This window comes from Stomoxys calcitrans, chromosome 2 (assembly GCF_963082655.1).
Source record: "Stomoxys calcitrans chromosome 2, idStoCalc2.1, whole genome shotgun sequence".
In the NCBI taxonomy this organism is placed as follows: Eukaryota; Metazoa; Arthropoda; class Insecta; order Diptera; family Muscidae; genus Stomoxys; species Stomoxys calcitrans.
Genome location: NC_081553.1, coordinates 46,380,615 through 46,393,210, shown reverse-complemented (window position 1 = coordinate 46,393,210; position 12,596 = coordinate 46,380,615). Strand labels below are relative to the sequence as shown.

The 12,596-nt window shown below is 39.0% G+C and overlaps 1 protein-coding gene across 1 annotated transcript in view; it reads left to right on the top strand.

The window, feature by feature from the left end:
- The window catches only part of LOC106088400 (cell adhesion molecule Dscam2), a gene marked incomplete in the record, with an annotated part of 263,277 nt that overhangs the window by 74,366 nt on the left and 176,315 nt on the right, over positions 1 to 12,596 (top strand). The window contains 2 exon segments of the mRNA XM_059361431.1: positions 295 to 431; positions 6,785 to 7,055. Of these exon segments, the coding sequence (XP_059217414.1) occupies positions 398 to 431; positions 6,785 to 7,055 (305 nt within the window).

The window sequence follows — 12,596 nt, the reverse complement described above, 5'->3', positions numbered from 1 at the left end:
CCATCCTTCGGTGGTGGGTATAAAAAGTATACAATGGGGCTAGGAGCTGGGGAAATATTTGAACTTTGATTAAATGGGTACTTGGGTGCGTATGTGGTACGTTTAGTTAGTTAGCTTGATAATCATACGCCACAATGTACCACAGATAATTTTTCTAGGGAATAAGAGAGAATTCTTTCATAGTGTTTTGTATTGTAAGAAAATTAATCATAGGGTTTTTATTTTTAAATAATAAAAACATTCTCCTTATCAATTTTCTTATTCTAATCATGTTTATTCTCTGTATCTTTTCAGCTAACACAATTTGGAATGGAAAATTAAACATTAATCAACAAATTTGCATTCAAATCGAACAGTTCCATAAAACGTACAAAACTAAGAAAGCACATGCTCAGCAATGAATTCACCCGCAACTGTTACCAAGGCAAAAGGTTAGTCAAGCGCCATAACCCATCGCCCACTATACCAAATTCTTGCTGGGATAATACACTATTAAGGGCATCTATTAAAAATCCAACAACTTAAATTCAGGACGCACACACATACGTAGTCTATCTCTCTCTCCCTCGCTTCTTTACACACACCCTTACACCAACTATGGTAGCATGAACATCAAGCTTCTAAACGTTGTCAAGTGTCTGTTCTAAATTTGCAAAATTTTATGCTGCGGGGCATACTGAGGTGTTGACAATGTTTAAGTTTGGTTGTTGGCAAATGTCTACAATATTTCAAGTATCTATGCAGACATTGACATCTCCTTGTTTGGAAGAAGATTTGAGATACGTTACGCTAAATGATATAGTGTTTGAAAATAGATAATTTTTATAGGCTGATGCTTTGCTTATACAGAGACACTTATTAAATGAACATGGTCAGGTTAATAGTCGATACTTTTTGGTTTCGTTGGCTCGAATCGTATACTCCATTGATCGCATTTGTTGAGTTCTTTGTTTAGTTTTTTTTTTTTTTTTCTAAACAAAACACTACATGCTCCATTCCAGGGGCTCAAAAGGTCAAATCGGGTAATTGTACTTTTAGACAGTACTTAGCAGAATAGTTGAAAGTCGTAACGGAACACCACACGCCAAACTTCAGCCAAATCGGACAAAACTTGCGGTTTGTAAAGGCACAGGAATTCAAATCGGGCGATCGGCTTTTATGGGAGCTATACCAGAATATATACGAACTTGACACTGTTATTGGAACTCATGACAGAATACTATTTGCAAAATTTCAGCCAAATCGGACAGCCAAATCAAATCGGGAGATCGGTTTATATGGAAGCTATACCAGGTTATAGAAAAAAATTAAGTTCTGCAGGGACACAGCTTGGATACCCACCACCACAGATGTGTATATATGGTTGCCCAAAAAGTAATTGCGGATTTTTTATATAGTCGGCGTTGACAAATTTTTTCACAGCTTGTGACTCTGTCATTGCATTCTTTCTTCTGTCAGTTATCAGCTGTTACTTTAAGCTTGCTTTAGAAAAAAAGTGTAAAAAAAGTATATTTGATTAAAGTTCATTCTAAGTTTTATAAAAAATGCATTTACTTTCTTTTAAAAAATCCGCAATTACTTTTTGGGCAAACCAATATAAGCAACCTTTCCCTATAACCCGGTGAAAAATGCATCATTTGTGAACCCACAGCAGCTTTATAGAAATATGGGCCGACTTGGACTAAGCTCGGACTTCAAGGAGTTTCATACAATTCACTGTTGAAGATGGTGAGGTCACAGTAGCGCCGAGGTTAGCATGTCTGTCTATGACGCTGAACGCCTGGGTTCGAATCCTGGCGTGAACATTAGTCAAAACTTTTACTGTGCTGTGGTTATCCCCTTCTAATGCTGGCGACATTTGTGATATACTATGCCATGTAAACACTTTTATATGTAATTTGTGAACACACTCTTACACGAATCGTCGAACTGTCACTGTCAATTTATACAAAATTGCTACGGTAGGCAAGGTCTTCATCACCTCGCCTATGCCAAGACATCATGTACTCTGAACCCATGTGGGCTTTTTTTCTTCGCCGCCCAATTCTGAGGTATAAGTTAGTATTGGGATAGTCAAGCTCCTGCAGAGCATATATACTATCCCCGAACTAAGGCCCGTCTTCATAGTGTGCATCCCATATGAGCCTTAACAGTGCGCTCCTGAATGTGGCACTTCCAGTTCAGTTTCCTGCCCAAGGTCAATTCTAAGTATTTGCGCATGTTTGATATCGAATTCGTTCTGTTGAATCAATTTTCTCACCTTCATCTTCTTCGGATTTCTACTCTGAACTAACAAATGAGCAACATCCCTCTCGCAAATTGTTTATGATCTCAAAGGCAGCTAGAAAGAAACTTGGTTAAGTCGCTTGAATGTAAACAAAGGCTGAGAGCAAACAAAGTTGATGTGGGACGTACTTTCCAAGCAGAACATAGATGCTGTATTGTCAATGGAGAAGATGGATTTAAGTGCGGTCATTGGGATCATAACTGGACATAATAAGCTTAGTAAACACAAGTCTCGCATAGCCCCTAAAAATTATGATATCAGCCGTTGGTTTCCCGACATAGACGCTACAGAGAACAGTTCTCATTTGCTATGCCAATGGCCTGCACTATCTCAAAGTAGAAATAGGTTATTTGGTTGCTATACCCACCACTGAAGGATGGGGGCATATTCAATTTGTCATTCCGTTTGCATCACATCAAAATGTCCATTTCCGACCTTATAAAGTATATACATTCTTGATCAGCGTAAAAATCTAAGACGATCTAGCCACGTCCGTCCGTCTGTCTGTTGAAATCACGCTACAGTCCTTAAAAATAGAGATATTGAGCTGAAATTTTGCACAGTTCCTTTTTTTTGTCCATAAACAGGTTAAATTCGAAGATGGGCTATATTGGACTATATCTTGATATAACCCGCATATAGACCGATCCGTCGATTTAGGGTCTTAGACCCATAAAAGCCACATTTATTATTCGATTTTGCTGGAATTTTCGAGAGTGAGTTATGTTAGGCCCTTCCACATCCTTCTTCAATTTGGCCAGGTCGTTCCAGATTTGGATATAGCTGTCATATTGAACGATCCGTCAATTTAGGGTCTTAGGCCCATAAAAGCCACATTTATTATCCGACATTATCCATTATTGTGTTAGGCCCTTTGACATCTTTCTTCAATTTGGCCCAGATCGGCCCAAATTTGGATATAGTTGTCATATAGACCAATCCACCGATTTAAGTTCTTGCGTCCATAAAAGGCGCATTTATTGTTCGATTTTGCCAAAATTTATGACAATGAGTTGTGTGAGGCCTTTCGACATCCTTCTTTAATTTGATCCAGAAAGGTCCAGATTTGGATATAGCTGCCATATAGACCAATCTCTCGATTTAAGGTTTTGGGCCCATAAAAGACGGATTTATTGTCCAATGCCGCCGAAATTTGGGACAGTGAGTTGTGTTAGGCCCCTCGATATTTTTCTGCAGTATGGCATAGATCGGTTCAGATCGGAATATAGCTGCCATAAAGACCAATCCGCCGATTTAAGTTCTTGCGCCCATAAAAGGCGCATTTATTGTTCGATTTTGCCACAGTGAGTTGTGTAAGGCCTTTCGACATCCTTCTTCAATTTGGCCCAGATCGGTCCAGATTTGGATATAGATGCCATATAGATCGATCTCTCGATTTGAGGTTTTGGGCCCAAAAAGGCGCATTTATTGTTCGATTTTGCCAAAATTTGGGACAGTGAGTTGTGTAAGGCATCTCGATATCCTTCTGCAATATCGCTGCCATATAGACCGATCTCTCGGTTTTAAGTTTTTTGGGCCCATAAAATGCGCATTTATTGTCCGATGACGCCGAAATTTGAGACGGTGAGTTGTGTTGGCACCGTCGACATCTTTCTTCAACTTGGCTCAGATCGGTTCAGATTTGGATATAGCTGCCATATAGAACGATCTCTCGATTTAAGGTTTTGGGCCCATAAAATGCGCATTTATTGTCCGATGTCGCCGAAATTTGGGACAGTGAGTTGTGTTAGGCCCCTCGATATTTTTCTGCAGTATGGCATAGATCGGTTCAGATCGGAATATAGCTGCCATAAAGACCAATCCGCCGATTTAAGTTCTTGCACCCATAAAAGGCGCATTTATCGTTAGATTTTGCCAAAATTTGGGTCAGTGAGTTGTGTTAGGTCCTTCGACGTCCTTCTTTAATTTGGCCCAGATCGGTCCAGATTTGGATATAGCTGCCATATAGACCGATCTCTCGATTTGAGGTTTTGGGCCCATAAAAGACGCATTTATTGTCCGATGTCGTCGAAATTCGGGACAGTGAGTTGTGTCAGGCATCTCGATATCTTTCTGCAATATCGCACAGATCGGTTCGGATGTGGATATAGCTGCCATATAAAACGATCTCTCGATTTAAGGTTTTGGGCCCATAAAAAGCGCATTTATTGTCCGATGTCACCGAAATTTGGAACGGTGAGTTGTGTTAGGATCTTCGACATTTTTCCTTAACTTGGCCAAAATCGGTTGATATTTGGATAAAGCTGTCATGTAGACCAATATCTCGATTTTAAGTCTTGGGCCCATAAAAACGCATTTATAATTTTTCTGAAATTTGACACTGTTACAGTGATCGGTTTATTTGTAGATACAGCTACTAAAAAGACCAATATTTTGTTATAAACAAATGAACAATGACTTGTACTTATATATTTCGATACAGCTGCTTTGGGGCATAAGGTATGCATTTTTTACCGAATTGTTGACGAAAGGTGGTTTACATATATACCCGAGGTGGTGGGTATCCAAAGTTCGGGCCTGGCCGAACTTAACGCCTTTTTACATGTTTTTTTCTTTCCCGCGCTAGATAAACTCAAAGGCGTTAACAGTTATGGTAAGGTTAACCATACTATGGGAGCATAACGCACATCCACTATGGCTTGCCATACCATAGTATGCTATAGTATACGCGCATATCGCACGTCCACCATGGCTTACCATAGCATATCATTACTGTTACTACAATCAAACACAAGGCCTTCATCGAGGCGCTAAAGTGGTACGAGAAAGTACACTAAAACCTATCTCCAGGCAGGTCTAACTGTTGAGAGAAGAGGAATAGTTCATGAGTAACTTTTTCTGTGGCGCGTCGTTATCCCTTTTTTCACAATTCGTAGAATCGGCAGTGTACCTTTTACTTACTATTTTTCTTATCCGGCCTTTGATGAGCCCGTCCACATGGTACTGATCAAAAGAGTGTATCGATCCTTTCATTGTTAAAAGCCCCTTTGATATCGAAGCATACCGATAACCTTTACATATTGGCATCGAACGATTCCTTTATTTCATGCATAACTTGGTACAGGGCGATCTTCGCCGCTCACTTCCCTGTGGGTTTGACAAGATGCTTGTATTCGAGTAATTCGCAGGGCACCGTACTCTTTGTTATGGTAATCGCTATAAGTGGCATAGTTTTGAGTAGAAATGACAAAAAGGCATTTGGTCTGTGGACCTTTGGTGCGGCATAACTTGTTTTGCCGGAATTGAGTATAAACACCACTCTAGCTTCTTACCAGGTCGTTGCAGTTTACGCGAGTCCTAGACAAGCTATGAATATACTGACCAGGCCCTACAAGTAAATATATGTTCAGTGTGGTGTTTTATGTTGATCTAGCCATGCCGGGTTCGTTTGTCCGCCCATTTGTTTACTATCCATCGAAACTTTCGTACGAGTAAAACTAACTGCCTGATATTTCGCACTTATGTTCCTCGTGATATAGGTCGGTCAGGATTGCTAATGAGTCAAATCAGTCCATGTTTAGATATAGCTCCATATTGACCGTTTTGACTTCTTGAGCCACCAGAATGCGCAAAAGGGATCCGATAAAATTTAAATAGGGCAAAATGACATCTGTCATAACTCCAAACTTGCACGCTAAGTATGATAGGAATCTGTCCACATGCTGAATAAGTTTCCATATGAATTGATCAATCAATTTGAAGTCTTGCACCCCTAGAAGATGAAAATCTTATCCCAAGAAGCTGGATCGACTTGATATGTAGCCAGATATGGCTCTCATATAAACTTGTTTCTCTAATTCCAAAGCTTTATACAAAAATTGTTGATTCGTTCGTCGTTGAAATTTATTAGAGTTTAATACCTTAAATACAACCTCTCGGTTTTGTTTCCAAGATCTCAAGCAAATCATTTCTCATTGGCCCTGACATATATCCAACGGAAAAATACACCATCCTGATATATGTGCGGATCTAAACCTCTATGTCCGCATTTACTTCAGGATTAGGATTAAAACATTTTTGTTCATATCCAATTATGAATATTAACATAATAGCAGTACTGTTCACTCACACACACACACATACTATAAACATGTGTGTGGGTGAACAGTTGTAACCTGTGGTAGGGGATATTGTATTATTAGCGGCATATGCCATGTTTTGCTCCAGCCAACAAAAGTAAAAGTTTTTGGCTTTCGTCCTTGATTGTATGAGTGTGTGTGTGTGTGCACAGTTAAGTGGCAGTGAGAGTTAGCATGCAGGTGTATTTGTGTTATGTTTTAATATAACCCTATTTGTTGAGGTTTTGTTATTTAGAAAGTACACTGTGTTTTTTTCCCCCCAAAAATATGTTAATTATACTTTTTTATTACCAACACTTGTTACATGACCACTCTTGCTGTTCTCACTCTACCTTTTCCTCTACCGCGTTTTGTTTTTGTTCTAACTTGTAGTGTGGTCCTTTTTTGTCTGTTACAGGTTTTGTCTGTCTCACCTCATTATCGTTGTTGGAAATTACTTTAGTTACGACCACCACCACACTATTGCTATTACTGGCGCAGTCAGTACCGGCGGCAGAAGCCACAAGCGGCTTACGTGTGCCCACCTTTTTGCAGGAGCCCCCCTCACGTTTGCTCTTTGGCAATGACACTGGCAGCCAGGCTAGCTGCACGGCTCATGGAAATCCGCCACCAATTGTATCCTGGGTTCTCAGTGATGGCACAATGGCCACACAAGTGCCAGGACTTAGGTAAGTACAAGTTGTTATTGTGTGTGTGTATGTGTATGACTGCTGTTCTATAAAAACACCAAACTGCTAACATAACTAATACTCATACATTTCCCTGGAACTCAGTTGTCGTATGGGGTAGTAGTGCGAGTGTTAAACAAGTTGTGTGTGTCGGTGCCTGTGTGTGGGTGTTTGTGGGAAGGGTATATAAAACAGAACATGCTCGCATAATGATAATTATGTGACATAAAATGCATGCTTGTTGCTCACCTTTTTTGTTTTTTTTTTTTGCTGCTGCTGAACTAAGGGAAAAAGTTATAACATTGTATAAGGGTTCAGTTAAAGGGCCAGGAAAAAAATTATGAAAGGGCTCCCACAGAGATAGTGCTATAATTTAAAGGTTTATGCATATAAATAGTTTTCGTTTTTTCTGGGAATCGCAAATTGTTGTCAGATGTGTATCTAATTAGAAAGCCAAAATTAAGGTAAATATACATATTAGGCATAATTGCAATGTGCGCCTACAATTTTTGTTATTTTGCTCAGTGTCATTATCCACTTAGTATAAGTCGTTTACATTAAGGAACTCAAATAAAATTTTTGGGAATAATATTGAAACCTGCCCCGTCAGGTGTTCCATTAAGAAAATGTGTGAATCTGAGTTGTCACTAAGAAATATATTTGCATAATTTCTATTAAAACAAGTAAAAAGGCGTTAAGTTCGAACAGCCCTAATTTTGGATACCCTCTACCTGGGATATGTAAACCAAATTTCGTAGAACTGGGGTTAATCCAGAAGTGTATTCAGGTATATGGTCTGTTTGGCGTTATATACGGCGATTTTTTTTTTTGGTTTCTTATTGCTGAGGCACGCATTGTAGCTGTATAATTTATCACCAGTCGTTAAATCGCCCTAGAGGTCCTCAGTAGGAGTTTTTGGGCATTTTTCAAGTAATGGCGGACAAAGATTTGAGGTACTTATTCTCATTTTTTGCCTTATGCCTATTTACATTTGCGTGGAATGATAGAAGAGAAGAGGTGGTACCCTTTATTGCCACTGATGCCGCACTAGCCTTCCTCATTTCAATGTTCAACAGATCGACAGGTATGCAAGACCTGCCACTGTTTTGCTCATCGTTGACGAATCCTTTCTTTCATATTCGCTTTCCACTTTCCATTTCTTGGAACACCATTGTTTTGTGTAACACAATTTAGTGTTATGTCTCAAACCTGGACTTTATTTAAGAATGCCAAATATTCAACCACACAGCTAAACCTACTATCCTCGAAAAAAAAGAACCGGGAGCGGCATTCCTTTGGGAAAGGGAAGATTTATTAGTTTTTTTGTTTGGTTGGGAAAAAATATGTAGTTGTATTACACTTTCCTTTCGGAAAGTGTAGTTTTGTTAACCTTTTCAATGGGAAAGATTAATTTTATTACAATTTCCATTGGAAAAGTGTAGATTAATTACCCATGCCTTTGGAAATAGGTTGTTTTATTAGAATTTCTTTTGGGAAGGTGCACTTTTATCAACCATTTCTTTGGGAAAGTGCAATTTTTTCATTCCTTTTTTGGGAAAGTGCAGTTTTATTACCACTTTCGTTTGAAAAGGGCATTTTTAATACCCTTTCCTTTGAGAAAGAATAGTTTTAGCACCCTTTCCATCGGGAAGGGTAGTTTTAGTAGCCCTTTGAAAACGGTAGTTTTAGAACACTTTCGTTTGGGAAACGGTAGTTTTCGTAGCCTCTTCTTTCGGAAAGGACAGTTTTAGAACTCTTTCCTTTGGTAAGGGAGGGTATAGTACCGCTTTCTTTGGGAAAGGGTAGTTTTAGTACCCTTTTCTTTGGGAAAGTACCCCTTCCTTTGGGAAAGGGTAGTTATAGTACCCTTTTCTTTGAAACAGGGCAGTTTTAGTGTCCTCTTCTTTGGGAAAGGGTAGTTATAGTATCCTCTTCTTTGGAAAAAGGAAGTTTTAGTACTCTTTACTTTGGAAAATTTTTGTTTTAGTATCCTTTACTTTGGGAAAGGGTTGTTTTAGTACCCTTCCTTTGGAAAAAGGGAAGTCTTAGTACCCTTGCAATTTCCTTTGAGAAATTGTAGTTTTAGTAACCTTTTCTTTGGGAAAGTTCCCCTTCCTTTGAGAAAGAGTAGTAATAGTATCTTTTTCTTTGGGAAAGGGTAGTTATAGGTCCCTTCTTTGGGAAATTGTAGTTTTAGTAGCCTCTTACTTGGGAAAGCGTAGTTCTAATCCCTTCTATTTTGGAAAAGGGTAGGTTTAGTACCCTCTTCTTTGGGAAAGGGTAGTTTTAGCACCATTTCCTTTGGGAAAGGGTAGTTTTAGTATCCTCTTCTTTGGGAAAGGATAGTTTTAGCACCATTTCCTTTGGGAAAGGGTAGTTTTAGCACCCTTTCCTTTGGGAAAGGGTTGTTTTAGTATCCTTTTCTTTTGGAAAGGGTAGTTTTAGCACCCTTTCCTTTGGGTAGTTTTAGCACCTTTTCCTTTCTTTAGTACCCTTTCTTATAGAAAAGGGTAGTTTTAGTACCATCTTCTTTGGGAAAGGGTAGTTTAAGTACTCTTTTCTTTTGGAAAAGGGTAGTTTTAGTACCATCTTCTTTGGGAAAGGGTAGTTTTAGTACTCTTTTCTTTTAGAAAAGGGTAGTTTTAGTACCATCTTCTTTGGGAAAGGGTAGTTTTGGTAAACTTTCTTTTGGAAAAGGGTAGTTTTAGTACCCTCTTCTTTGGTAAAGGGTAGTTTTATCACCCTTTCCTTTGGGAAAGGGCAGATTAACTCCCTTTCCTTTGGGAAAGGGTAGTTTTAGCACCATTTCCTTTGGGAAAGGGTAGTTTTAGCACCCTTTCCTTTGGGAAAGGGTTGTTTTAGTATCCTTTTCTTTGGGAAAGGTTAGTTTTAGCACTCTTTCCTTTGGGTAGTTTTAGCACCTTTTCCTTTCTTTAGTACCCTTTCTTATAGAAAAGGGTAGTTTTAGTACCATCTTCTTTGGGAAAGGGTAGTTTTAGTACTCTTTTCTTTTGGAAAAGGGTAGTTTTAGTACCATCTTCTTTGGGAAAGGGTAGTTTTGGTAAACTTTCTTTTGGAAAAGGGTAGTTTTAGTACCCTCTTCTTTGGTAAAGGGTAGTTTTATCACCCTTTCCTTTGGGAAAGGGCAGATTAACTCCCTTTCCTTTGGGAAAGGGTAGTTTTAGTACCCTTTCTTGTGGAAAAGGAAGTTTTAGTATCCTCTTCTTTGGGAAAGGGTAGTTTTAGTACCCTTTCTTTTGGAAAAGGGAAGTTTTAGTACTTTTGCCATTGGGAAAGGATAGTTTTATAACCCTTTCCTTCGAGTAATTGTAGTTTTAGTACCCTTTCCTATGGGAAAGGGTAGTGTTTGTACCCTTTGCATATCCTTTGGGATATGGTTGTTTTATCATCCTTTCCTTTGGGAAAGGGTAGATTAACTCCATTTCCTTTGGGAAAAAGTTGTTTTAGTACCCTCTTCTTTGGGAAAGGGTAGTTTTAGTACCCTTTCTTTTAGAAAAAGGTAGTTTTAGTACCATCTTCTTTGGGAAAGGGTAGTTTTTGAACCCTCTCCTTTGGGAAAGGGCAGTTTTAGTACCCTCTTCTTTGAAAAAGGGTAGTTTTAGTATTCTTTTCTTTGGAAAATTTTTGTTTTAGTATCCTTTTCTTTGGGAAAGGGTAGTTTTCGCACCCTTTCCTTTAGGAAAGAGTAGTTTTATCACCGTTTCCTTTGGGAAAGGGTTGTTTTAGTACCCTTTCCTTGGGAAAAGGGAAGTTTTAGTACCCTTGCCATTGGGAAAGGATAGTTTTATAACCCTACCCTTTTCTATGGTAAATGGTAGTTTTCGTACCCTTTCCTTTGGGAAAGGATAGTTTTAGTACCCTCTTCTTTGGGAAAGAGTAGCTTTACTACACGTTTCTTTGTGAAAGGATTGTTTTAGTACTCTTTTCTTTGGGAAAGGGTAGTTTCAGTACCCTTTCCTTTGGGAAAGGGTAGTTTTAGTACCCTTTCCTTTGGGAAATGGAAGTTCTAGCACCCTTTCCTTTGGGAAAGGGTAGTTTTAGTACCCTCTTTTTTGGAAAAGAATAGTTTTAGTACTCTTTTCTTTGGGAAAGGGTAGTTTTAGTATTCTTTTCTTCGCGAAACGGTAGTTTTAGTACTCTTTTCTTTGGAAAATTTTTGTTTTAGTATCCTTTTCTTTGGGAAAGGGTAGTTTCAGTACCCTTTCCCCTTTACCTTAGGTTCCTGTGTCTTTAGTACAGTTTAGCTTAAATACACTTGCCTTTGGTTAAGTACAGCTTAAGATCCCGTGTCTTAGTTTAGGTTTCCGTGCCCTTGTTGAGCAACAGTTCAGGTACTCGTGTCTTTGGACAGTTTAGGAGCCCTTGATCAGCTTGTCCATTGGATTTATCTGAAAATGTTGAATCGTGTACACATGAAGGTGTCCATATATTTTCTATGAAGAACCTGCTATTCGTCTTTTTTCATATCAATGCGTGTTGTTTGGTTCTAAATTTAGCATGAAGACTATGGACAGATTCAGGGTGTAGCCAAGCTTTATATGGCTGCAAGTTTTTCACATTAAGCTTGCACTGGTAAGAGTAAAAATGCTGATGCTTTTTGACAAATGTAGAGCAAATACCCTTTGTTTGAGTGCTGCGGCCATATATCATCTTGTTCCAAAAACTGAAATATGACTATCGAATTTTATAGTTTTTAAGACCATTGTTAGAAAGTTCCTTCTCACTTCACTAACGAAAACTTTTTTTGTTTTTTATCTTTTATCTTTTTTATACCCACCACCATAGGATGTATACTAATCTAGTGATTCCGTTTGTAACACCTCGAAATATTGATCTAGTATCCCATAAAGTATATATATTCTTGATCGTCTCGTAATCCTGATTCGATCTAGCCATGTTCGTCCGTGCGTCTGTGGATATCACGATAGCGGTTGAACGCGTTAAGCTAGCCGCTTGGGTCATTGGGGATTGCAAATGGGCCATATCGGTTCAGGTTTAGGTATAGCTCCCATGTAAACCGATCTCCCGACTTGACTTCTTGAGCCCTTTCAAGCCGCAATTTTCATCGGATTTCATAACTGTGCCTAGTATATCGGTAAATCGGTCTATAACCTGAGATAGCTCCCATATGAAACGATCGCCCGATTTGAATTCTTGAGCCCTGTATCAGATTTGGCTGAAATTTTGCATGCAGTGTTCTGTTACGACTTTCAACAACTCAGCCAGCTACGGCTTAAATCGGTCTATTACCTGACATAGCTCCCATATAAACCGATCTCCCGATTTGACTTCTTGAGCCCCTGGAAGCCACGTATTCTGTTATGACTCACAATTACTATGCCAGGTACGGTCCGAATCGGTCTATAACCAGATATAGCTCCCATATAAATCGATCTCCCGATTTGACTTCCTGAGCCCCCCATTTGACTTCTTGAGCCCCTATTATGACTCTCAACTACTATGCCAGGTACGTTCCGAATTGGTCTTTAACCAGATATAGCTCCCATATTTCAAATATTT